The sequence below is a fragment of the Varanus komodoensis genome, unplaced genomic scaffold (assembly GCF_004798865.1).
Source record: "Varanus komodoensis strain SLA01 unplaced genomic scaffold, ASM479886v1 scaffold23, whole genome shotgun sequence".
Classification (NCBI taxonomy): Eukaryota; Metazoa; Chordata; class Lepidosauria; order Squamata; family Varanidae; genus Varanus; species Varanus komodoensis.
In genome coordinates, this window is record NW_025335627.1 from 6,767,137 (window position 1) to 6,793,962 (window position 26,826).

Below are 26,826 nucleotides of genomic sequence, written 5' to 3' on the forward strand. Positions count from 1 at the left end.
ATGGTACTGAATCTGCCTTGGTCGCCCTGTATGATGACCTGTGCAGATTCAGTACCGTACCCGGGTCTGAAGCCAGACTGAAATGGGTCCAGATAATCAGTTTCATCCAAGAGTGCTTGGAGTTGTCCCGCCACCACCCGCTCCAACACATTGCCCAAAAACGGGATGTTGGCCACTGGTCTATAATTAGTGGCCATCTCTGGATCCAGTGACGCTTTCTTCAGGACCAGTCGGACTACCGCCTCCTTTAAAGATGAGATTCCATTATGTGGTGGCCAGGTTCACACAATGGGTGAAACAGTGCGGGTTGCGTAATCATTGCATCCCACCATTGCTTATTTAAGCAATAGTTTGCAACACCTATTGGCAGTCACTGTGAATATTCTAGCTGCAATGGACATTCACCATGGCTTATCATGGTGTCCAAATGTGGTTAACAAACCACCCACAATGCATGAGCTGTTTTAGGGTTGGACTGGTTTGTTAACAACCCTACCCTGCACTAGGTTTAGATGCCATGATTAGCTGCTTGAATATTCACAAGAGCTTGTTTAACCATATGACAGGTTAAGCTACCGTCTGTTGTGTCTTTCGAACCTGGAGCAGGGTAGGTTGGTGCCATGGTTAATGAACTGTCCCACGCAAATACAACCTATGGGTTGTTTAAATAAGCCACTTTAATGTACTATGATGGATTGTGTCAGCTGGGCAAGCTGACATAGTGGAGTAGAAAGAATTGTTTTCTTTGTGTTTAGGCACTTTTTCTCATTTTCATCTTGGTCTCACTTTTCTTTCTTTCCTTCAGTTTTTCACTTTGTAGTACAGTAGTACAAATATCCATGATGAGACTTAATTTCAGGTGAAGTAAGTATTATTATTGTTAGCTGCTTCGAGCCCCAATTCTTTGGGAGAAACACAGAGTATAAATACAAGAAATAAGAAATAAAGGACTTCGGTCTTAAAGTTTTAAATGATAGTTACAAATTACAATTAACATATAAACATGGAAATGTTGTAGAAACAGCATTTTTCATTAGATACTACAAGAGTAGGTTCAGCAGTGGTTCCTGTTATATGGGTATTAGATGTCTCAGACTGATTGAGCACACCCATTTCACTATAGCATACCACTCTTTCATCTCAGTGCAAAGGTGCCTAGGTTTGCTTCATTTATTCAAAAAAGAGCGAGCTGCCTTTTAGTGTAAACCTTCCCATGGCACAGCAGCCGTCACCATCTGCATTAACCAATTACCTATATTCAAAATTGTAAAGCTTGGCTCCTTACAGATTTCTCTGCCGCCACTTATTGCCACACCAATAATCAGCAGTGCCATGTTTTTTAGACATTCTGGTAACTGGAGAGTTAGAACATATTAGGATTTATTTATAGAAAAAGTGTTAAGGCATGTCTGTCCTAATCATCTTCCTTCATTTATACGTACTTTTAAAGATTTGCACAATATGCTCAGATACAAAACTCACCACAAAATATTCTCCTGATTTTCAGATGGGTGCAGAAGGCACTGAAGGTGCTTCAGCGAATCAACCCTGCAGGAAATTAGTTAGCTTTACACTTTCAGGTAAGGAGGTGTGATTGTTTCATCTCCCTTACTTTACTCTTTGAACTGAAGCACTGCAAACTTTCTTTAGGGATATAGTTTTTGAATGTATGCAAAACAGTGGATGCAGTGGACAAGAAATCTGTCAAGGTCAAAAAACTAGATTTCCCTGTTTCTGTATTTCCCTAAATGTAGGTATATGCAAAGTGTTTTCATGGTGAGTGGGAAAGAGCAATAGATCCTCCTCTTGGTCCGTATGTGTCCCACTCCACAGCACTTGGCCCAGCCTTTTTTCCCTCTTCGTAGGATTTACTTCTCACCTCAGAGCCCCAGTGGGAAAAAAAGCTGCTTGACAGGGGCAGATCATGAAAGGGGCAACCCATGATCACCTATTTATGTAGGAAATAATGTGTGGTATTAAATTTATTAGACATTATAAATTTTCTTTCCTTGTATAAAAGAAACAACCTTTTTTGCTCATGAGTTTTAAAAAATTGTTTAAAGATGGAATGGATACCTAGATATTCCATGCAGGTATAAAAGAGAATTTGGATCTCAGAATGCTTCCTGACAGAGAATAAAGCTTTTGCTGGTTACTACTCACCATGACCGCACACGGCATCCAGTATCAGAGGTGGTAGCATCCATATATGAGCCTCTGGGGAGCAAAAACACAAGAACACTGTCCTCCTTGTGGGTTACTGTGTTGTTCAAAAGCTGGCCAGAGAGGCCTTTGATCTGATCCTGCAGGACTCCTTTGTTCTTAAGCTGACAGTCAAAAGATGTTGTACAGCTATTCTGTCTTTTCCTTCTCAGGGCTTTTTATGATAAGAAAAAGATGGAAAGAGAAGGTGGGAAAACACAGAAAGGTGACAAATGGATGATGAGGGTCTCTTGAATCCCTTGTAAAATTACATATTTGAGGCAGGTTGGTTGCCCGATAGACACCTTGTCTGGGAACACCCCAGCTGAAGGCAGAGATGTTCATATGATGGCACTTTGCACTTTGTGGGCACCACATGCACACGCTTTTGCAAATTTTGAAAAAGACTGAATTAGGGTTTTTTCATCCTATCTGTTGTCATATGTCTTCAGAGAGAAGCCACATTTAACCCAGTAGGTTCTCATTTCAGTGTAGGCCACTGCGGGCAGCTTTACAGTAATATAGATATAAACATCTTTTGCTACAGGAATGCAGGATGTAAATGTCATGTGCATATCCTGAGACAGCTGACTGGATCCGTACTCTGTTAAGGCTATTGACAGCAAAAATCTGAATTATTACTTGAACAGGAAGTCTTATGTAGAATGGCATTGCTTGATCAAATAATCAGTCTGCCACAGGCTCTACGGTGATTTGCTTCTTTATTTTTGTCTTGCTTCAGAGTAATGCAAAATTAAATCAACAGTACACAGAGTTGAAGAGAAACATTAGAATTACTTTTCACTAATGAGTTCTCTGTCTGCTTTATGAATGTGCAGGATAATTATTTACGAAGGATTCTGAATGCTTATCTGTTGACAGAGGGAACTGTGCTGACACATGTTGAATGGGACTGCCTCAGTGCTTAAGAATGATGAGGTGGCATGCTCAATCTCTGTACCCTTTGCAGTTTATCTTATGCTATTTTTTCAAGAAGGTTGTGTTTAATTCCGTTCAACTCTTTTCATTTTAACCTACAGAGTTTTTCATCCCAATGCAGTGGATTTGGCTTTGCTAAATTCTCTCTCATATTCCCCAACCTATTGCATATGATTAATCCCAGTTTTCAGGACCCAAAGCTATTTAAATTCTCCAGACTGATGTTCCAAAGAGCCTGCACATGGCTGTTGAAAAACAAGCAGCAATACATATTTTTGGACATGCAGCATTCGTCTTTATGTTAATTTACTTTGGTGGTCCTGGTTTTTGGAGTATTTAAAACTGTCACCAAATCCATCAGTGCTGAACAAATTGTGTTGTTCACCCATTGTGGCAAATTATATACAAAGGGATGGGCAGAACCCACTTTTGGGCTTCCTTTCAAACTAGTTTTCATGGCTAGTCATTCTGATTGGATTTAATATGCATCTAGATCAGTCGTGTTTCTATAAAAACCTTATAGCTTTTCATCAGCACCATGCAAGCATATCTTAAGTGAACATACTCCATAGGTAGGTCATTGAACTGTAAGAAACAGGATGCTATACAGTCAGAGCACATGATGAAAAACCAAGTGAAAACATTTGAAAAAGGAATGCTTGATGTACTTTCTGTTCTCCTTTGCTTCCCCTCCCTGCCTTTCCTTTCTTTTCAAGACATTAGGGCGGTTGGGCTGAAAAAAGGAATGTTCTTCAATCCTGACCCTTATTTAAAGATGTCCATCCAGCCTGGAAAAAAGAGCACATTCCCTACATTCGCCCACCACGGCCAGGAAAGGCGGTCCACGATCATCAGTAACACGACTAATCCGGTTTGGCACAGAGAGGTAATGGATGGCGTTTTCGAAACCTTTCAGGTCCTGATGTCAGAGCAGTGACTCACAGTGGCACTCTGCTTCTGCCAGTGGTTACTGGTCCTGGTAGCTATATTGGTCTGTTATCACTGGCAGCATGCTTCTGTATGCCAGTTGCTGGGGATCACAAACAAGGTCCTACTTGTGTGCATTTGACTGAGGCAGTCGGTTCACCACTGTTTGAACAGGATGCCGGGCTCAATGCAACTTGGTACAATCCAGCATGGCTCTTAATGTTTATATGTTCTTCCAGCATTTCCCTGTTCTGAGTTACGGGTTTTTGCAACCTGTTCAACCATGTAGCTGAGTATTTAAGTTGACACAGGAACTGTTCTTACCTTTCTTAGATAAGAGTATCGATCATTTCAGCTCTTAGCTTGTTTGCGTGCACCATGCTGCTGTCAGCCACGTGGCTTCTCCTCCTAGCAGGATGGATGGCCATGTATTCTCTTAAATGTCAAGAACAAATTGTAATAGGAAGTTACTTTCTCAACATAATGAACTATTCTAGGGGCCTGGCTGCACATTATGTGCAAATGCAAATACCTGCACTGTGGTAACTCCCCCTTCTCCATTCTTTTTCTTCAGGAAAAGCCACATCAGTAGGAGTTGATTTGGATGGGGCAGAAAGTGGTGGCAGGGAGGGGGATGTGGTCTTAGGCAGTTTGCTGTTCCACAACATCTGCCCTTGCTCAAAATTGTACAAGAAACCTATCCTATGCTTGCTGTGCTTCCCTGAGCTTTTGGGAGAAGATTAGGCTATACGCAATCTAAAACAAACTATAGTAGAGAATGTCTAGAGCAGCAGGAGCTGGCAACTGGTGGCTCTCCAGATGTTTTGGCTTACAACTCCAGTCATCTCTCACAGCTGGCCATACTGACCAGGTATGAGGGGCATTGTGGGCCAAAACAGCTGGGGGCCCACATGCTGTCCTTCCCTGCAAAGTGGCAATGCCAAAGTTTGACTGATCTTTCATGTATTCCCCTCCCTGGGCTTGTGTGGGAGAGTCACTCCCAGGTGAGATGGTGAAATCCTCCTTGGCTTGCTGCTGCACAGCTTTAAAGCAGTTCGGCAAGCCACACATGCTCCCATTGTCTCCTTAAACCCTAAGAAAACCCACTGTTTGAATGGGAGTCACATTCCCTGAGCTGTGAAGTTACTGTTCTTTCTGCTACGCCTGGCCAGTTTCGTCTGCTTCATTATAGTCAAAACAGTTGGGCACACTCCCCCCAGTTACGACTCTGCCATGGCAGAGTCACAAGTGCCAGTGCTGGACTTTCCTGCTTCAGCATCAGTGCACCGTATGCATATGTGGCTGCATACACACTCTGTTGCATGCTCTGATTCAGAGTGATCCTCTACCTATGCAGCATAGGTAAGTAGCCTTTAGGTGCACTTCACAAGTGTGTGCAAAGTCATCTTTGGAAGTTATTTATTGCTGTTACATGCAGCCAAGACATCTCTGACTTGTGGCAATTCTATCAATGGGTGCCCCCCAAAATGTCCTTTCCTTGGTAGCCCTGCTCAGATCTTGAAAACTGAAGGCTGTGGTTTCCTTTATGGAATCTATCCATTTCATTGTTGTTCTTCATCTTCTGCCTTCAACCTTTCCTGCATTATTGTCATCTTTAGCAAGTCTTTCCTTCTCATGTTGTGCCTGAAGTACAACAGCTTCAGTTTCATCATTTTTGCTTCTGGGGCAAGTTCTAGCTCGATTTGATCTAGGTCCCACTTGTTTGTCACTCAATTCAGGGCATTTGCAAAGGGCAAGGTGCTGAGGAAAGCACTATAAATAGGTAGGCGGTCATGTCTAATTCACATACCAATTTTGTTTAATATTACATTCATATACAGTTTGCTTTTTCTACAGTACCCACATTCAAAAGTTGATACTGTCAAGAAAAGGCTGTTTTTAAATCAGCCTTTGAAAAATCTTTTTGTACTTTGTCAGCATTTTCTTAAACTTTTTTACCAGCAGCTGTGAGAACTGGCATAGTGGAAACCCTCAGGATGGCAGTTGAAACTATACCAATATAACAAGAATTTCTGCAGTGAGCTGAAGTTTTTGATGCAGAACTTTTCTGAATGCAGTCTTGCATCACCCATCATGTGTGAATTGTAGCTTAGCCAAGACTGTAGACTATGCATTCCAATTCATTTAAAAAGTAGGCTAATTGGTTTATCTGTCCTTAGAAGAAAGCATTCTTTTTTCATTATCCTACAGCATCTTCTGGTGGCTTATTTCTGAAGCGATTGTTCATTTAATAGGCACACTTGCTATTTCTTTGTGCTCTAGGTCTGTCTTTGCAGCAAAAACCAAATAGTACCCTTTCATAAGGCTGCATATGAATGCTTAAAATTTAATCTGTTTTTTCCATTGTGTTTTTCTTAATGACACATTGGAAATTCTAAAATGAACATATTGTGATGGTTAGAGTGCTGAACTTGAACTGATCTGAGTTCAACCCTGCACTCAACCATGAAACTTGAGTCATTAAACTGACTTTTAACTTAACCTATGCCACAGCGTCGTTGTGCAGATAGAAAGGAGAGTAAGAGGGTAAGGATCATGTGCACTTTTCTTGGAGGAAAAGGTGAGATATAAATGTAAGAAATAGAGACATACAAACATACATATATAAATATAAATTGTAAATTTGGTAAATGACAGGCTAGCCTCATCACAAAAATGAGCCAGTTTGAAAGGGATCTAATTGTTTTGCTTGATCAAATGATCTCTTGTTAGATATGGCGTGGGTGGAAGGTATAGTAAACCCGAAAGTTCTTGGGTGGGAGAAGGGGAAATAAAGTAATTGCAGAGAGAAGACAGGAGCTGAGAAGCAGTGGTGGTTGAAGAGGGGGTGGTCAGGGGCTTCGGAAATGTGGACACATTCCTTGAAGAAATTCCCAGTCACTCATCCAAAATGAGAGAAGCAGCAGAAGACTAAAGCAAGCTCTAAAAGATTATCTGAGAGAAGCCTTCTGGTTTGCACCTGGAGTCAGAAAATATATGTGTTTACTCCATTAACTTAACTTTCATCCTTGCTAAAAATTTTAGGCTTTGGAGAAGAAGGTGGTTAACTCCAGGCCCCACCTCCTTCCTTCATCCTCCACCTTTTGCCTGTCATAAATTCCATGCGTTGTTGCTCCCCTTTTTGTCAGCATCTTTAATCAGCCTGAGTTTGAATCTAATATTTTGAAGCAATGGTATATCCTCAGCTGTGCATAGTGTGTGGGTTTAATGCTGTCAATTTTCTTGCCAATGCAGTTTGTAACTCTAAGTCTTCCATGATCCACATATTGTCTTTATAAGATAAGCTTTAATAAGCTACCATGTCAAATTAAAACAGCCAACCTCTTCATTCATTGGTGATGTCAAGGCAACAACTTTTTCAATGACAGCTATAACAGTCCATGGGTATGCTTTTTGTCTCCCTTAATTTCAGTCCAGAGGAGACAAAGCCTACAAAACATGCCATGCATAGAATGTATCACTTAGGACAGCTTTTTAGGACTAACAGAAGCAATGCTCAGAAGAGGCCTATGTCAGAGTGCTCTGCATTTCTTATTGCTTTAAAGAACAGGCCTATGCTTATTACAATTTGTAATGTTGTATGTTTGCAATGTTGGATTTTGACTATTTATCTCCCGTGTAGAAACATTTTTTTAAGCTGCTACCGAACAAGTCAGAAATACTTCATTTGATCTAAAGTGTTTGTGATATGAAGTGAATGTATCTGTTTTTCCTTGCAGAAATACTCTTTTGTAGCACTTCTAACTGATGTCTTGGAAATTGAAATCAAAGATAAGTTTGCCAAGAGTCGTCCTATCATCAAGCGTTTTCTTGGGAAGCTCACTATCCCAGTTCAGAGACTGTTGGAAAGGCATGCAATAGGGTAAACAAATATACTTTCATTGTTTATCAGTCGAGAGAAAAGGGGAAGTTGCTTTTCCCTAATACAGCTTAAGTATATCAGTAATCAATTGCTTTACTAGGAAGTTAAGGTCTTTTGTAATCTTACAATTTGAATGGAATTAATTTCACCTCTAAGTCTACAATTGTCTCTTGCATATATTATCTTGCTCCTTCTCTCAGTATCCCCAAACATTATTTGTTTTCATTCTCTCAGAATATGTTCAGTTATAAGGCACAGATTCATACAGTAGTGTGCAAATTTATTTAGAACATTTTTGAATCTATTCCTCATTCAGTTTGAATTCTTACCCTTTTATTAATAAGGAAGATACAACTAAGTTCAATGAAGGTTAGGACAACAGTAATATATTAATGAATCCCATGCTCCTTGTGTGTGTGTGTGTGTGTGTGTGTGTGTGTGTATTTGGGTTTTTTGCCACTTTTACATTATATTCTCTGGTCAACAGTCTGTCTGTAGGCTTCATTTAATTCTTATATAACAGGCAGTGAAGAAGTAGTGTACTAATAAATGCTAGCTGCTGACAATTTTTACAGTAAGAGACAAATTGATTTTATTGTCAAGTTGTCTGAAGATCAAAAGTGTACATATGGTGAAAACTTGCTATAAATGTTGTATATCAGGCTAAAAATGAGTTTTAGATTGAGTCTGGTACGCCAGACATATAAACTGTACTATCAATTTATATTGTAGAGTTTAGAGGAAGAACATAGACATTAAAAAGAAAGCAAACAAAATGTTTTGCAGAGACCTTGCAAGATGAAAGACAGCTTTTATTTCTTTATCTGTTTCAAATTTATATGCCCCTCAGTAGCCCAACAGGACTCTCTAAGCAGCTAAGAGTATCTGCAATATTTTGTTAAATGGCACTCGCATATGTGCAAACACTAGTTACAGTGCAGTGAAGAGTAGCATACTGCTAACATAGGATGGGCCTCTCAGAGGTATTTCCTCACATAGTGGATTAGTGCGATAGTGGCTGGTCTGGTGCTGCCATTGCTGTGATGCTTGTGCCGTCCCTGCTGCTACTGAATTGTACTCAACAGAGGACTCAGTGTAGCTTCTGCATAGTTTGCAAAAGGGGTGGACGGAAGGCAGGTCTCGGGGCAATTTGCAGTTGATTGACTAAAATTTTGGTCTCGTTGAGAAAAAATAACTAAATTATAACTGCAGAAGCAAAATGAAGGAAACCTTGGAGTCACCAAGAATGGTTTTTTGTCTGGACTCCGGATATTTTCATTCCAGCCATCTTTTGTACCAGGCTCTGGTAGATGGCTCTTGGAGTTCTAGTAAAAACCAAGATAGATTCTGCAAGCCTTCTTCAAGTCTGCCCACCCTTGCATTGTGAGCATCAGGGATACTTTTTCAGCTTGCTCAATGTATACAGCTCTAGCTAGGAACACTTCCAAGATCCCTAGTGTGCCTTGAGTGGCTAAACTGACCAGGAATGTTATTCTATGATTTATGCAAGAACAGCTTTCATTTAGATCTATGAAGAATAAATCCCTGATGGATGGGGCCAAATAGGTGCACAGTCCAGAACTGCTGAACTCAAATGATTTCTTGTTTTTTACTTCAATTTGGTGTTGATTATTCCTACTTGAAATATTCCTACGTTCATATATTCCTTTTATAGAACCTGATCGAGAACATTCTGAAGTCCATAGAACACTTTCATTTGACTGTAATAGGCATCCAGTCAGACTGATCATAACATATTTTAAGTGCCTGTCCTCAGCTCTGTGAAGTTTCTCATTCATCGCAGTGTTGTCATGCTCTTGCATGACCATCAAGAATAAATCAGCTTGTAAACAAATGGCCTCCTTTTTCACAGATTTTCCCACCAAAATAACACGTTGCATAAATGGAGAAAGACAAATTCAGTTTGAAAACAATTGTCAGCTTTTTCCAAGGTGGTGTTGATGCAGGTAAGAAAAATACAATGCAGATTTGACAAGATAGATTAGGTTATGGTGGCTGTGCTTGGCCCGCAAAAGGAGAGTCCCACGGGGTTAATTAGCTTTTTTAAGTGTTCTAAAACATATAGCATTCTTTTTCAAACTTGGATCAGAGTCTCAAGAGTAAAAACAACATTACTATGGAATTCTGATTTTTTTTTAATAATGAATATGATTTTAGTACTATGTTGTTTTTCGGTACAGGTTGATTCCAATCTGAAATTCAAAAATTGTGATATGCTAGTTTAATAGAGGTGTTTTTAATAAATTTGCACACTGCTGGATGCTAGAGTATCATCATCATTCTAGGCATGTTTTGAGATATTGTTTAATTGCTCACATGCTTTTAAAGAACTAGAATGCTCATCTCCCTCTCTTATTCTTGTGGTATTATTGTTGGCTGGAATATTGTTACGCCCCAGAAGCTGCAATGGATGACTTCTCTTAGCATTATTCCTTTAACCTTCAAACACTCATGAATGAGACTTGACTACATTTCACCCCAAACTGGTTCTTCCTTTCGAAACAGGGTAGGGTAACCTTAGATATTCACAACCAAGAGGCACCTTTCAAATATTTAATAGGGTTGGGAGAACCAGGATGTTCAAGCTTGCTGAAATTCTTCAAGCTTCACTTCAGAGCTTACCTTTTTTCTTTTGTTTTGTTTATATTTTTCCAAATAAAAAAGTGTGCACTTCAATTGGGGAAAGTGCACTTTTTTCCAAAGGGCCATACTTTCTCTCCATTGATAGACGTGTGAAAATGTATAATATTTTAAGTGTGTGTTTTCAAAATTGTGCATTTCTTGAATGCAAATGCAAGTTAGAGAATTTGCAAACATTTTAGGAGAATATTTGCTCCCCTTTGTGGTCATACTCAGGGTTGCTCATGGGGCATTTTCAAGTGACTTGTAAACGAAAATGAAATTCTTGCACATCTTATGGAACAATTAGGGCTGGTTTACTAGCTGTGTCTACCCTGGGCATTTTGAAATTTCACTTTGGGAGACCTGTCTCCAATCCCAGAAAGCAAGGCTTGTGTGGTAGCACAGGGAAAATAGCTCAATTTGCATAATAACTTTGCATGCAGAAATTGTTTCCCTTGCACCAACAGTTTCTTGAGGTGATTGATACTGCCTGTGTGATGGCAGTAATACCATCTTTCACTGTGATCTTTCACTGTGATCTTTCACTGTCACTGTGGCCTTCATACAAGTTGTATGAAGCGGGGGCTTAAACAACCCACTTGTTCTGAGCAGGTCTTTCCCTCCCTCTTTTCTTCTCCCGCAGACTCAGATGAGATGTTAGAAGCACAGTCCTATTATTAAAGCTTAATAAGTTACAAAATTACAAATCAAAGTAGTGCTTTCCTCAAAATGTGGCAGAAGCATCTGCCCATGTGAAGAGTTGAATTCAAACTAAAATTTCTCCTCCTTCCCTCCTTTTCAGAAAATCTTCAGACACCACCCTCAGGGTGGCTCCTGCTACTTCAGGGTCAGACACTGGGGACATCAGCCACTGCTTACTTAGTCTGCTCATTTCACCTGTTGTCCCCTGACTGGGTCAAGGCACCCCAATGCCTTCTCCCCAGCTCTGAGAGGGCTCCCTCCCTTTATCAGACAGGCTGGTTCTCACACCATGTCTGAGAATCTTCAGTAGGTAAGCTTGAAACTGCAAAGCTGCCTCCTCAGAATGGGACAAATCTATCTGAGCCGACTGTAACATTGTGCAAGCAGGGCCCTTCTCTACCCCACTAAACTAGTTCTTCAGACTGACAACCATAATTTCCACCGAGGCTTGCACATGGAGTTACGTTTTGATGAGGCTTTGTTCTAAATGCCTAGAGATTTCCCGTGAAATTTTTGAGAGGCCATCAAAATTAAAAGGACTTCTTAGTTTGGCATTTTGCTAATCCAGGCATACTACTTAAAGCCTGAAATAAATAAAATGATCTATATGGTAACCTTTAGATAAAGATCAGTGGAAGTCATGCATGTATAGTAAATATGCTCACACACAAAAAAAATGGTTGAATCCAGACCCAACCGTAAAATAATGCTGTGTTGTGTTCAGCTGAGGAAAGAATATAAAATACGGTTTTATATAAACAAATAAATACCACTAGGGGGCAAAATGCTCCTACAAACTGAAGTAGGCTTTGGTTTTTTTTTTCTTATTTAAGGAATAACTGGTAGTTAAAGGGAAAGCCTGATAGATTTATCCATTTTGATTTCCATTATCTAAATCACATCAGCACACTTTTGGTCCCGTGACTGTTTTTCCATGTTGCTAAGACCCTGGGAATTTAAAACAAGTGCTGTGCTGAACTTTCTGGCTTGAATGCTTTTGTCACAAAAATGGTATTGGAGAAACTTGAAAAATATTCACCAACTTATTTACATTAGTCTTACTTTTCTTGTATCTCTTCTGTTCGCTGTTCACTGCTCTTCCTCTCTACTTTGGCACAGTTTCTTTAACCACCTCCTCCTGCTGGCTATGTCCCCCAAGTAGTCAGGGATCGTGTAGCTAGTGTGACAGTATTGTGGTGTTGCTGAGCCAGCTAATGGTGTTCATATTGTTCACATTCTGAATGGAGGGGGAAGACAAAATACATTGGCCCATTAATAAGGCAACCAGATGGATACTCCCTGTCTTGAAAGCAGTAGAACTTTCAGTAGAAAGTAGAGCTTTCACACAAGACAGATACCCTGATTCAATGATGGAAATTGCATGTAGAAATAAACCTCTGCATGCTGGCCACTTATTGGATCAATATTTAGTGTGTTACTCAGGGGCACATACAAATGTGTTTCTGTATGTGGATGTTGCCTGTCTTTAATGGAACAGCTTTCAAAGAACTGAGCTTCTGGCTATGTAACTCCATCCACATCCAAAATGAGAGAAATGTGAAACATGCAAACAACCAAGCATGTTAGATGTGCATCGTCTCAGATTATGTTAGAAATTATTCAAGTTCTTTCCTCCTTCCCAAACAAAATATCTTGGATAATTTTTCCAAGTCTGTTCAAGGGACTTGGACCCACATGTCTCTGTTACCTTCCCCATCCCCTATCACTTTCACCACCTAATGAACTCACCTGTTCCCTTACCTTATGTTTATTTAATAGAAATGTGAACAGCAAAGGCGCACATGGGAAGAACAGAGTGAAATGTAGTTCTTTTGGGGAGCATGCTTTTATGGTGAGGATGGTGGAAGTTTGGTTTTGGTGGCAGGGGAAAGTAATGGAAGTAGCTGGGGAAAGCCGGGAATTTAATTTCCTGCCCTTTAAATTATACTTATTTTTTAAATTTATTTTCATTTTCAGTTCTATGCTGCCCCCATTGCTGAAACTCTCTAGGTGGTTTACAAGAACCCATCATAACAAGATGAGAAAATACAATAAAAATCATAAAAGCAATCAAACATTAAAAAGTTTTAAAAAGCTAAAAGCAAATATCAGCAAAGCATGACTCTTTTAGAGTCCCTGAAGTTTATTTTTAAGCCTTGATTCAGATAACAAGACTTAACAGATTCAACACTGTTAAATTCTCTTAATAGCTAGCTTCCTTGAGTTGCTCTTAGTTGGATAAAGGTATTTCTTATGCTGCATGGTGCTGTACTGACAGGAATTTTCTTTTGGTTGGTTGGTAGGTTGGTTGGTTTGTGCCAGTTAGTGTATCACAGTAAGGCAAGGAGCATTGACCTGATTTCCTTGCTTTGTTCTCTTCTCCTTTGCAAACAATTTTGATTCTTTTGCACCACTTAAAGTCAGCAAAAAGAGGTGGTAGTTTTGGTGGTGTGTGAAACAGTTTGCACATATTTTAATTAGAGATGAGCCAAAACATGTTAAAGTTACATTCAAATTTAAAAAGCTCATATTTTTGCTGCCCTTTGCAGAGACCAAATTCTCAGCTATAACCTTGGTCGAAGACTTCCTGCTGATCATGTAAGTGGCTGTCTTCAGTTCAAGGTAGAGATTACATCTTCTATTCATGAAGGTGAGATTTTACAATAGCTATATACACATTTACTGTTGGGTAGAAGGCATTCATGTTTGGATGTATGTAGGATTATCTAGTTGGACACAAACATGAATGTAAACTATTTTGCACTAGCATAAGGGCCCAATAACATTTGATGATGCATCAGGTTTCCTTGGCCTAGTTGGTCCGGCTAAGGCTATTTGCATTGTGCTATAGGTTCCTTATGATAGTACAACATGGTATATTTGACTGTAATGTCTCATTGGATAATGCCCATGATTTTTACAGAGTATGGAGTCACATTTTTTAATTCAGAATGTACTATAATTCAGATTTGCTATGAGTATCAGCTGAAGTGCCTAACAGATCTATAAGCCAGACAATCAAAAGATGGGTCTAAAAAGAATGATAGAAGCAGAAATTGATATATGTTTTTTAAAAATCCCACCTATATCCAGCCTACCTTCTCAGCTTGCCCCTTCCCCTATGTCTTTAAAGGGGTGTTCTTCATTGTGGTTTCTGTGCATCACACATATGGGTGCTGCGCCTGCGCAGTGCTTATTTTTGGGAAGATTCTTTCAGCTATAATGGTTTTTGGCGGGAACTCCACTCCCCCGCCCCCTCGTATAAATGGGTGGAGTTCCTACCCTCTCACCAGTCTGCTTTCAGCCGCCATTACCTTCTCAGCTTGCCCCTTCCCCTATGTCTTTAAAGGGGAGTTCCTGTATGTTGAATGTATCTGTGGTCACCCAGGGTAGTTCTGAGAATTTGGCTAGCTGTGTCCATACCTGATTTGTACCCAGATACCAGGATCCTGCTTAATCCATGGCAAAGAATATGGGCTCAGCTGTAGCTGGGTTGAATGTACACATACAGTTGCACATTCACTTTATTTAACCGTACCAAAAGTAGCCCCTTTCAAAAACAATGTTTTTTGGCCCCAAGGAGCTGCCACCAGAGATTCTGAGAAGGAACTTTTTGTGAGGAAACTCAGAGAGAGAAGGGGGACTGTTGAGTCCACAGGCAGAATGAGTGAATAAAAAGCATCAGGTAGAGATGGCAGGCTAGAGGGAAAAAAGGAATTTCCTCACACAGGATTCCTCCCCTGCTGCATGGATATCAGGGAGAGACAGGCTACATTCTAAAGCTGTTTTCTAGCAGATGAAATGACAGATTCTTAAGTGCTTGGCCTATTTATTGAATTCCTCCCCCTGCTATTTTGGGATTTGTTCAAAGGCTTCCCTTAACTGGATAGTCATTTAAATTGTTCCTATTGCTTCCTTCCTTCTTTCCCCTTCCTTGAAAAACTTATTCTTGTCAGTAGATTCATATTTTTTCAGTTTTCAAAATTTCATGATAGCGTTTTTGGTGAGCAGATAATTAAAAATGACAACTATATACAACTGCTTATAATGACCTCAGAAGACTACTGACTTTTCCAGAGAGCTTTATCCTAGGTACTCCCCAGTGAATACACTACTCTGTGAAATGCAGCACTTTCATGAGCATTTGTATGAATTGAAAAAAGTGATTTATTAATGGTTTAAAAATCCCTTATTTTTATGTTCATCAAGATGTGCAAATATTGTAGTTGCATTGAAATGTAACAGTTCTTCCAGGTGAATGGATGCCCTTTGTGATAATTGTGCCTATTGCACAGAAACCCCTGTATGAATACATGTACACTCCATTTAATAGCAATAACTGTAGTAGTGTTAGAGACCAGCTGTCAGTACACATGTTGAACATTATATGACTTTACAATTGCACAAACGAAACTCTGTTCTTGTGTATGCACACTGAACATGTGAACCCTCCTTTCATAGCAGATATTAATGGATATGGATATTAACATCCTCCTGTGTCCTTATACATTTTCTTCCACCAAGGCTACAGAGTAATACAGAGCTATACCTTTCCTTTACAATATCATGTATCTTTCTTCTTTGAGATGTTAGCTGACTGGGAATCCTATTTATTGTTATTCTTGTGCTTTTTCATTAATTGATCCTGTGTTGAAGGTTTCTGTTTTAGCTTTCTCCCATTAATGAAGAGACACTCATATTTTTTTGAACTTGGCAGTGGACTGCTTTTATATATAATTGTTAATGTTAATGAAAATACCTCTGTGTTCGTAATCTGATCTTTCTTCATTTTCTTCGTAAGTTATGTTTTACCAGGACATTATACTCACATTGTACTCCTGTTTGATTTATATTAAGAACAACACTGCTTTGATTCTTATTGTGAATGAAGCTTCTAAATCTTGAAACAGGATTCTCATTCTCCCTTCCTCCCTCCTTCCCTAAATTTGCACATCATGATAATCCATGGTGATTGTCCAGAGTAGCTTAAATATTCACAGTGGCGGCAAACACTTAAGCCATTGCAGCTGCCACTGATCATGCAAACTGATCCACTGTCATCTTTGCTCATGATACCATGTACTAGTAAAAGCTGACAGTTTGCATGAATTTATTTAATGGGCACATTTCATAAGAGTAGTGAGTTTACATCGTTAATATTACTATGAAAGGAAGCTCCGGTGGGTCTGTGTACTCCATGCAAAGCCATCATACTTTATTTTTTCCTCCCTCTGAAATGGTGGCACACAGAGTTCAAAAGCTATGTATTTAATTAGATGCATAAACCCATATTCATAGTGAAAGGTGGAGACTGTTTTTAAAAAGTGTAAAATGCTCATATAAACCCGATAACATAAGCATTCCGTATATTCAGCTAACTAAAATTGAAACTATCTCCAAGAGTTCACTAATTCTGCAAAGTACTCTGGTTTGTACTATAGTCTTCAGGGGTTATATGAGTACAGTACTTGATAGCAGGATTCAGAGTCATGGTTTAGATGCACAGGCAAGTTTTACTAAGCCAGTCTTTGCATTTTTCTTCATAGATGCTTCACCAGAAACGGTGGGAACCCTGCTTGGAGTGAATTCTATAAATGGAGACTTGGGTAGCCCTTCTGATGATGAAGATGTCCCTGCAGGGCATCATGACTCACCTCCTGTCTGTGCAAATGGCCCATTCCCCGAGGAATCGGTTATGGATGCCACCTCAAGGCATTCTCTGAGGACTAGTACAACTCTGGATACAGAGCAAGAGGATTTGATGTCTGCAGCTTCAAGGTCTTCACCTCCCAGAGGCCGCCAGGACTCTCTGAATGACTATTTAGATGCAATAGAGCAAAACAATCAGTCTCGACCTGGGACTTCTGCTTGTAATGAGCGTGCTGTTGGGGCATCCCCAAAATTAAGGAGTAGCTTCCCTACTGATACGAGACTTAATGCTATGCTGCACATTGATTCAGATGAAGAGGAACATGAATACTACCAAGCTTTGGGGTTCCATTCATCACTGGATATTGATGGTAGTGGTTTAGTCATGCTGAATGGTGCTAGTAGGAGTGCTGAAGTTAGTTTTTTAAATTGTTCATCAAGCCAGATATCACAAAGTGAGGGTCCTGAGGAAGCCAGGAGAGCACCAGACACAGAAGCTTCCTTGCAAACTTCTGATGGTTTGCAGGGGACTCTTGGAGGGTCTCCCGAACCTGAGCTGATGGGAAAAGAAACTGAAACTCCTCAAGATTCTCAGGAAGATGGGCCAAGTGACCTGGCTGGTGGTGACATTTCTGCGACTCGGGAGGCAGAGCAGCCGGCCTCTGGTGTGGATGCTAGAGCTTCTGAGGGTGCTCCTGGAAGTACAAGAGGAATTAGGGAAGCTGAATCGGTTGACCAGGGATCAGAGCCTTCTCAGATTTCATCAGAAACTGAGCAAAGTGATCCTGCTCGTACAGAGAGTGTCAGTGAAGCAAGCACTAGACCAGAAGGAGAAAGTGATGTGGAAGGGGCCAATGGCTCCTGCAATGAAGGCACAACTCCCCGACTCTTGTCTGTTGACACTCAGGGCTCATCCTTTGAAAGTACCCGATTATCTGAGACTCCAGCCTGCTCTTCTCAGGAGGAGGAAGAAGGAACTTGTACAGCAGAGGCTGCTGGCAGTGATCCTCCCCGGGAAATGCAAGAAATTGTGTGCACTCAGGCCTCTTTGCCTGCAGTGAACATACCATGTGCTCAAGAGGAGGGGTTGTTGTCTGAAGCAGGTGGGCTGCAGGACATTGATGAGGCTGAAGAGATCTGGCAGAGGAGGCAGAGCCTGCAGGTTGTAGCTCCACGTGGTCAGTCTCAAGAGGAAGAGGGTGGAGTGGCGCAGGCAACCTGTGAGGGAGCAGCTTCAGAGGTGGATGGAGCTAGTGGAGGTACCGACTCTCAAAGAGGACTCTCATTACCAGATGTAAAGCATAATGCTGTGAACTGTATGTTACCCCTCTCCCCTCCATGCTCGTTCTGTGGTGGTCTCCTTTTACCATAGTCACCTCTGTTGTTTGCATAAAATATATTTTGGGTAGAAAACATTGTATCCATTCCTCTGCAAAGTTTTTGAAGATATGTCCAAGCTCAATTCGTGTGCATGCAATTATCCATTCACTGAAGGCACATATTCAGGCCTATTAGGATTTTCTCTTTTTTCTAGAGCTAAAATGTGAATGTTCAACACAGTGAGGTTGAGTCCATGTTTTTCAGTATTTGTTCATTCATCTCGATACCATCAAGAAATCCAGAGATTCTGGATTTCTCTCTATTCTGTCAACAAAGTGGCAGGATTTTTTTTTAACATGAAGATCTAGCTGAGTGTTTGAGCTAAGAGACACCTTTAACTCTTATGATAATTTATCTGCTTCTGTTATTGGCAGATTCAGATAATTTGTGGACTTTGGATTGAATTTGGACAGATACTGTCCTTTCTGTGGTTTTCTACAAGGCCTCGCAAGCTGCCTGGTTGTTATTTGAGTTACAGGAGAGTTAATGTGAAACAAAGTGTAACACTACCTCTTTGTGTTTTAATGGAAAACTTTAAACTAACCAATTCCTTTGGTTCTTAGATTCCCAAGCCAATGACCATCAGCCACTGAGATCACTTCCCTCAGTTCGCCAGGATGTGAGTCGTTATCAGAGAGTGGATGAAGCCCTGCCACCAAGTGAGGAGCAATTTTTGTATTAATTCAAAGGATTCAGCACACACTGCATGAGACTGGAAAGCGGCACCATACTTCCCATGGATTGCTGTACCTAAAAGAACCAGGCTTTGTTCTAATATTTTTTGATTTGATTTGATTCAATTCGATTTGTAAAACTGTATCCAATAGTCCCAACCGGGATTCTCTTGGTGGTGTGCAAAACTAATGCTATCTTCTGTTTCACCAGTCTCAAACAAACAAACAAACAAGGGGTGTGCTTAAAAAATGGTTCTTTCTCTGGCGATTTTGTTCTGTGATGGCCACCCAATGGAAATGGATTGGTCTTATGAGAATATAGGAAGGCGCCTTTACTGGGTCACTCTATTTGCATATCTCTCCTGATTGCTGCCTACTTTGTCTGGCAGTTGCTCTCAAGAATCTGAAGTAGAGATGGATTTTCCCATCATCCATTTCTTGATCCTTTTAGATAGGGATGCTAGGGAATTACACCTTGGATCTTTGACATGCATAGCATGTGGATTCTGTTTGACCACTGAAATATGGTCGCTTCTTATAAAAAGGGTATGGTGCACCTCTGCAGTTCTTCTGAACTACAAAACTGGCACAAGTATATGCCCTATGAAAACTGCTAACCCACCATGCAAAATAAATGTATTAAACAATTGAAGCACCTTATGGATTAACTGCCTGTGGAGGCGGATGACCAGTGTATGATTTGCTGTTCCGGCTTTGCCTCCTTCAAGTCAGACTCCACTAAATGTGGGCAATTCAACTGTTTCTGAACAGGGTGTGTTGTGGAGAAGCCTGCCAATTTTGCTGTTTGAGCACTCAAAATATAAACCTTTTGGTGGAGGTAATGATGTATGTAAAAATGGGGACATCAGGTATTTTAAAAACATTGCTCTAAATTATCCAGTACCTCACACCTTATTTTCCCAATTTCTTGGTATCTTAGATTGGGAAGCACGTATTGACAGCCATGGAAGGATATTCTATGTGGACCACGTAAACAGGACAACAACGTGGCAGCGGCCCACGGCTCCCCCAGCCCAACAAATCCTCCAGCGTTCCAACTCCATACAGCAAATGGAGCAGCTGAATCGCCGGTGAGCATGACATGGATTATTTCCATTTTTATATGTGCAGCACAAAGGAAATCCTGTGTGAGATATCCTTTTTGCCTGACCATTGGTTAGGCTTCATTATTGCACATCATGTAATTTCCTTGTAGAACCATTAGTCGTCTTAATAAATTTCACCAGTTATAAAGTTTGGAATATGACCTGCATTAACATTTTCCATCCTGTCAGTAACCATGGAAGATGTGCTTAAAGTTAACTACTGAATGCAATGACTGACAAAGCTGTGTGAGTTTGTGTGCGTGTGGGGCAGGGTCTGTTTGTGAGATTCATAAGCATTTTCATGGTCATTGAAATTCTACTTCTGTTTTCATAATTTGTCAGGGGCATTCCTAGAAGGTGCAAACATGTGAATGGGAATTTCTAGAATTACTTTAAATTGCTGGCATTTTATCAGCACAACTGTCTCCCCAAAGTGTGGACAATACAATTTATTTCCTTCACTGAAGTAATAAAATAATATTTATTATATCATTCTCTGATATCTTCCTGTTCAAAGCATGAACCTTCATAGAATCATAGAATAGTTGAGTTGGAAGGGGCCATGAAGGCCATCAGGTCCAACCATTTGTTTGGATCCTCTGTCAAGTTAGGAAAAAATGATGCTGGCACAAATAAAATGGGGTGGGGGGGATGAAGAATGTGAAAAATGTATGAAACAGTGGAAAGTAAGTAGGATTACACAGACTTCTCAAAATTGCAGCTTTTGTATTGAAAATCAAACATTTCACAAACTTGGCAAAGTACCAGTATATATACATCTTCTGTTCAGTCTTTGGGGACCATATTTTACTGACAATATTATTGAGTATTTTTCATCTCAGCTATAGGCCTTGGGAAGAAGTACATTCCTAAATTCATGAAGTGATATGGCCCTTCCAATTCTACTTATGGGGAAAAGGCATGGAAATAGATGAGGATAACCACAAAACAAGTTTGTCCCTAGAGTCTAGAGGCAAACCATCTTCTTTATTTCATTTTATTTGAAACAGTTTTATCCAACTTTGCTCTACAAAAACGCTCCCAGAGTAGCTCACAAAGATCAGTAATAAGAGAGTCTTTCCCTGCCCATTGCTTTATAATTAAAAAGACACAACAAGGAAAGAGATTGGGATGGAAGAGAAGAAAATCAAAATCAGGCACTGGTTCTTCATTACTAAGTTCTTACAATTACCAGATAGAGAAGAAGTTGTTTATGAAGAGGATGCATTGAAAGTAGTAGTTTCTTGTCAGAGTTGGAGTGTCTCTGCTTTTCTTCTCTCCCTTGCCTCCGCCTGATGGCTGGTTACAGTCACACGCTCATGTTTTGGCTGTGCTAGAGGAGAAATCTCTGATATATTTATTCCCATCTTGGGATTCCAGGTATCAGAGTATTCGCCGAACAATTACTAATGACAGACCAGAGGAGCAACCAAGCGCCATGGATGCAGCCGGCGAGGATGCTGATTTCCATCACCCTAATGCAGGCAAGTTTGTGCTCAATGCCCCTTTTCTCTTTCAGTTACACACTGGGCTTTACTTGAGACTGGGGCTGACCCACATGGAACGGCACTGGTCTGCAGAAAAAAATGAGTATTTGCGAACAGCTTTGGTTTCGACTTCCTCCTTTTCTAAATGTTGAAGAAGCATAAATGAACTTTATGTATACAAAGCACTTGACTCTCTCTTTCTGTACAAATATCCACAGGCAAACTGTGTGAGCTGCTTTTGCTGCTCATTAGCGGGGATCTTTATTAGTGGGGATTCCTAGTTTACTGTGTAAATCATGGAGAATAGTTTCATATTCTTTAGGAGAAAACTCTCCTTTTCTTGAGTTGCTCAGTAATGAGGGTGAGTAATTAATGAAGTTGAGTTGCAATTGGTTCAGGTCACACACAAGGCATTCCTTCTTTATATGAAATATATTTAAGTTATGATATGATAATGGCCACTAGCTTAATTGGCATTTAGACAGGATTAAACAAACATATGTATTATTGCGTGCTCCCATAATCCTAACACATTTTAATTTGTAAACTCCTACTTCAAATTTGAGCAATTCTACAAGGGACATGAAAAATACAAAAGTAAGTTAAAAATAAACATAACAGTTTAAATGATCATCTTTGGTAATACATCAGAGGGGGAAAGTATGCAAAGACAGAAAGGTTGGTTCACTCAAAACACCATAATGAAAGCAAGCAAACCAGTTCTATCAAGATTTCTATCACCACACTTTTTGTGTTGTATTTTTCAGCAGAAAAAAATTCTGCTTTTCCTCATATCAATCTATCTTTACCTTTCAGTGGTGGCTGTGTAAATTATTTGATATGTTCAGTGAGGGTAAACTGCTTCTAGTTAAATCACCTTCAGATTCACAATGACCCATATAAATAGTGAATTCATGGAGTAGAGAAGAACCTTGTGAAATTGCTATTACTTTGTCTATATTCTCCTTCAATTCCTTACCACTATCTGTTTTCCTGAAAAGTAGAATTCCCTCTTTTTGTGGTCCCTGCACTTTTCAGTTAATAATATTCTAGCCAATTAATCCCTCAGTAATGAGAGCAGTAGCCCTGTTTATAATACACTCTCGTTGTTAAAAGCCTTGTGAAATAAGGAGAACTAGAAGTAATTCAAAACCTGCTCATTATGGACCAACTGGTGTTTCTTAGTCATTTGATGGTCTAACTGGCTATCCTTTGCTCATGTTGAATCTGAATTTCAAACATGGTTTGAAGCTGCGTGTAAGTAGTTACAGTTAGTGCTAATGCAAGAGGAATGTTCTTCAACAACACCAAATTTTTGTTCATTTCTCCATTTATAGCACTGAATTAATTCATGACTCTGTGCATGTGTTTGTGTTAGATTTCCGAAGGGAGAATGTGCTGCCCCATTCTACCTCCAGGTCCAGGCTCACTCTACTGCTACAATCTCCCCCTGTGAAATTTCTTATCAGCCCAGAGTTCTTCACAGTGCTGCATTCTAACCCCGTGAGTAGCGCACACAAGTACAGCTGTATAATGTATTGAATTTTCAGTAGCACCATGTAGCATATTAGAGTGATTAGACAAGTTGGACTTACAACAGAAAGCTTCATTATTTATTCATATATTAAAAAATAAAATAACAAGGTGGTATGCAAAACAAAATGCCATAGTTTAAGGAGCAAAATTAGAAAAGACCATTAAAATTAAAGTGTATAATTCTGCTCTTTAAAAACCACTGGAGGCCAAACAGAACAGAAGTTTTCATAGCCTGCCTGCAAGGATGAGGCCACTCTAAGCACCCTTGAGAGGGAGTACCATAATTGGGTGCTGCTAGAGGCAGTTTCTCTCTTGTTTCCACCAACAAAACCTCTTTAGTTAGTGGAGCATGCATTAGTGTCTTGGAAGATCCTCTCCAGATTCGGGCAGGTTAATAGAGGAGGAGGCAGTATTTCACATTTCACTGTTTAGGGCTTTCTAAATGAGCACTAGCACCTTGAAATGGGCCTAGAAATGAATTAGAAGCTAGTGCTGTGTGGAGGGTTGCCTGTTCAGAGTTCCACTAATTCCACTCCCCCTCACTCTGGTTTTTCACCCCACCTCCTGTGGTAACAGAACACAGTTGGCCCTCTGCAAGGTTTTTTTTTTTCCGCTTAAGGGTTTGGGGTTGGGATTTTTTTCTTTTGTGTACTTGAAATGCTTGGGTTCTTCCAAGCCTGCTCATTCCTTCACCTTGTCACTTTAGCTGCAAAAATTTGGCACTAATCCTTTGAAGATTGGAATTAGCATATAGATAATCCTCTTTAAAAACCTTTTTGTTGTACTGTAACACTTAGGAAAAACCACTTGTTTAATATATCATATTAATATTATCTATTGTAAAAAGATATTAAGGCATATAAGAATGCAATATACTGTTGGGAGATGAGATTGGGGCACAGCAACACTTCCAAATCATGCTGATTTTTAGACATGCAAATGGCATATGAAAGATGACATTGAACACAGTGGAAATGGTTTCTGCATGAACTGAAGTGAAGCAGTCCATATCTATCACTTCAGTGTTGTGCTTGTTCGTGCTGATATGCTACTGGCCAATCACAATGGGCAGATCAGGAGCTGTGAAAGGAATTGTGTATCAGTGCGCACTCCCTCAGTGTGCCATATAGAGAGGTCATGAGGACTTTGATCATTGGGTGAGCACCTCTGAAAATGAAATAATTAACACAGGGATCATTCCGCTGGGAATTAGTAGAGCCTGCTAAGATAACATTTAGACCATAATAAGGCCATCATGAATATAATGCTCTTGAATTAATTTCTACATGTGTTAGACTACAAGCCAACTGGAGAATATTGGGAATTGTAGCTCAGTCCAGTTGGAGAGGGCATCAGGCTGAGAATGGCTGCCCTTGGTCATTTGGGATGTTGACAAGGGGTTCTGTTGGTGGACTGGAAAATTTCAAGGTAGTTCACAGGCCAGTTAGAGAAGGGAAGCTAGTTAACATAGGATAAAAGGGAAGTGTTAATACAGAATAAAAAGACGCACAAGTTGTTCTTAGTCTCATTATTTAATGTCATATCTGCTAACAGCCCACTCAGGTGCTAAGTCATGACAGCCATGTGGGTAGACAGCCACTTTAAAAGTTGGCTACTGACAACCAAAAGGAAATATCAGTATGAAGCCCTGAGGGGGAACCCTTGGAATTGTAAAAAGTAGGGGGAATGTTCAGGGGAAAAGCCCTGAGGGAGAAAAACAACTGAACAGCCCAAGACTGAGTATGCTTAATGCATGTGGAATACTTAGAGACTGTTCAGGTGGGGTGAGCAAAGGGAAATGGAAAGGGGCATTTTGAAATAGATGTGGCATGTTGGTTGGAACTCTGAAAAAGAGCATGCCATGCTACATTTTCTTGCTGGAACCACTTGTTAATTCTCAAAACATCCTTATGACATTTAATAAAATGAAATGAAATTTGTGTTTCAATAATCGTCTACATATCCTTTGAAAGCAGCTGTCTCTGTTTCTCCCATATGTTGGAAGTATAAGTTCTACCTCATACTCTCTTGCTGGAGCTTGACATGTTGGTTTTCAAATCCCCTTGGAAGGTACCATAAAACAAATTCTAATTTGGAGCCCCACTGGTGCTTTTTAACAGCTTGGGTTATCACTTCATTTGTAGTGTGCTTGGATTCAAAAGGAATGAATTGAATTTGCTTGAATTCAAAAGGAATTCAAAAGGAACTCTACACATGTTCAGTGGCACATTGTTGTTATTTTTATTGTTATTCCTGCTGTTGCTGCATTCTCTTGCATCTAGCATTGCAAATGAATTTTGCAGCATTCAGGCTCAGATTTAATATGGAAAACAAATCACCCCATTCTTTTAATTTGAAAAAAGCTGTACTTCAGGGAAGATTCACCAGTAGGTTTATTGAGCTGTTCATTTGGAAAGAACTTCTGTTTGCACTCAGTGAATTATGAACTCCAGGGCATCTTTTTATGAAAAGCTGTGTAAGCATTCAAAAACTAATTCAGCTTCTGAAAGTAATTATTTTATTTTATCTACTTCTCTGGCAGAGTGCCTACCGCATGTTTACAAACAATACGTGTCTGAAGCACATGATCACCAAAGTCCGACGGGATACCCACCATTTTGAGCGTTACCAGCATAATCGAGATTTGGTGGGCTTTTTGAATATGTTTGCTAATAAACAGCTGGAGTTGCCAAGAGGTTGGGAAATGAAGCATGATCATCAGGGCAAGGTAATATATCTTATAAATGTTCATTTAACTTACCTTAATGTGAATATTGATTAAATTAAGACAGCTGCTTTGAAAGGAAAAGTACAGTAACACTTTCCGCTTCAGAAAAATTGGAGAAGGATCTTTGGTAAGTTTTTCAACATTCCTGCATCAGAGAGTGTTGCATTTAACAGTGACAAAATCAGTATAGAAAAATCAGAATTTAAGAGAAAACTTAAGTTCTCAACAGAGTAATTACTATTTGATGGGGTATCCTGAATTTTAAAAATATTGGTAAAGACAGGGATGGATCAAGCTCCTGTTGGTTCCCTGGGCCATCCCTGCTGGACCATGTTTTTAGCCGCTTATTTTAGTAGAAATAATTTTCCATGCTTTCCTAGAAGCAAAAAGCAAGGTATTTCCTTTATAGAGAACTCCAACACAAACAAAAGTGTTTTCTTTTACAGCTTAGTAACACAGCCACAGAAAAAACATTAAAGTGTATCCCCTCTCTGTTAGACACACACGCTGAAGGAACCAACACGTTGATTCACTGCCTGATTCAGTCACAACAGCCAAATAGAACACATGCATAGGTAGCAATTTCTGGCTAAGGAAATGTTGCTGTTTGAGGAGAAGCAGCAAAGGCCTCCCATTTCTTATCAGATGCTCTGGTCTGGTTGCCAAAATAACCTCAGCAGATTATTGTGAAGGTAAATATGGGTAGAAGTTTAGCTCCTAGGGAAAAGACAAAACATAAATATAAGAAGTAGTTCGATATTAAAAAAACACAATTGTCTTTTGTTTTGCTCCTAATAAACATCTGTAGCATAGAATATGGCTTTCTGTGCATTATGTTACTGTGAGCACATTTGTAGTGGAGCTAAGATAACTCAAGACACCCTCTTGGAAATTTATATTAAAAAGAATCTGAAGAGGGAGCCTGAAGACCAGTTTGTATACCTCACCCTTGAATATTTAAGCTTTGCAA

The 26,826-nt window shown here is 39.9% G+C and overlaps 1 protein-coding gene across 1 annotated transcript in view; it reads left to right on the plus strand.

Moving 5' to 3' along the window:
• HECW2 (HECT, C2 and WW domain containing E3 ubiquitin protein ligase 2) overlaps positions 1-26,826 on the plus strand; it is a 202,388-nt gene that overhangs the window by 108,294 nt on the left and 67,268 nt on the right. The window contains exons 6-15 of the mRNA XM_044432035.1: positions 1,508-1,580; positions 3,858-4,027; positions 7,809-7,951; positions 13,846-13,946; positions 16,843-18,204; positions 18,889-18,984; positions 19,940-20,090; positions 21,486-21,589; positions 22,971-23,095; positions 25,671-25,856. Coding sequence (XP_044287970.1) covers positions 1,508-1,580; positions 3,858-4,027; positions 7,809-7,951; positions 13,846-13,946; positions 16,843-18,204; positions 18,889-18,984; positions 19,940-20,090; positions 21,486-21,589; positions 22,971-23,095; positions 25,671-25,856 — 2,511 coding nt within the window. The remainder of the gene's footprint in view (positions 1-1,507; positions 1,581-3,857; positions 4,028-7,808; positions 7,952-13,845; positions 13,947-16,842; positions 18,205-18,888; positions 18,985-19,939; positions 20,091-21,485; positions 21,590-22,970; positions 23,096-25,670; positions 25,857-26,826) is intronic.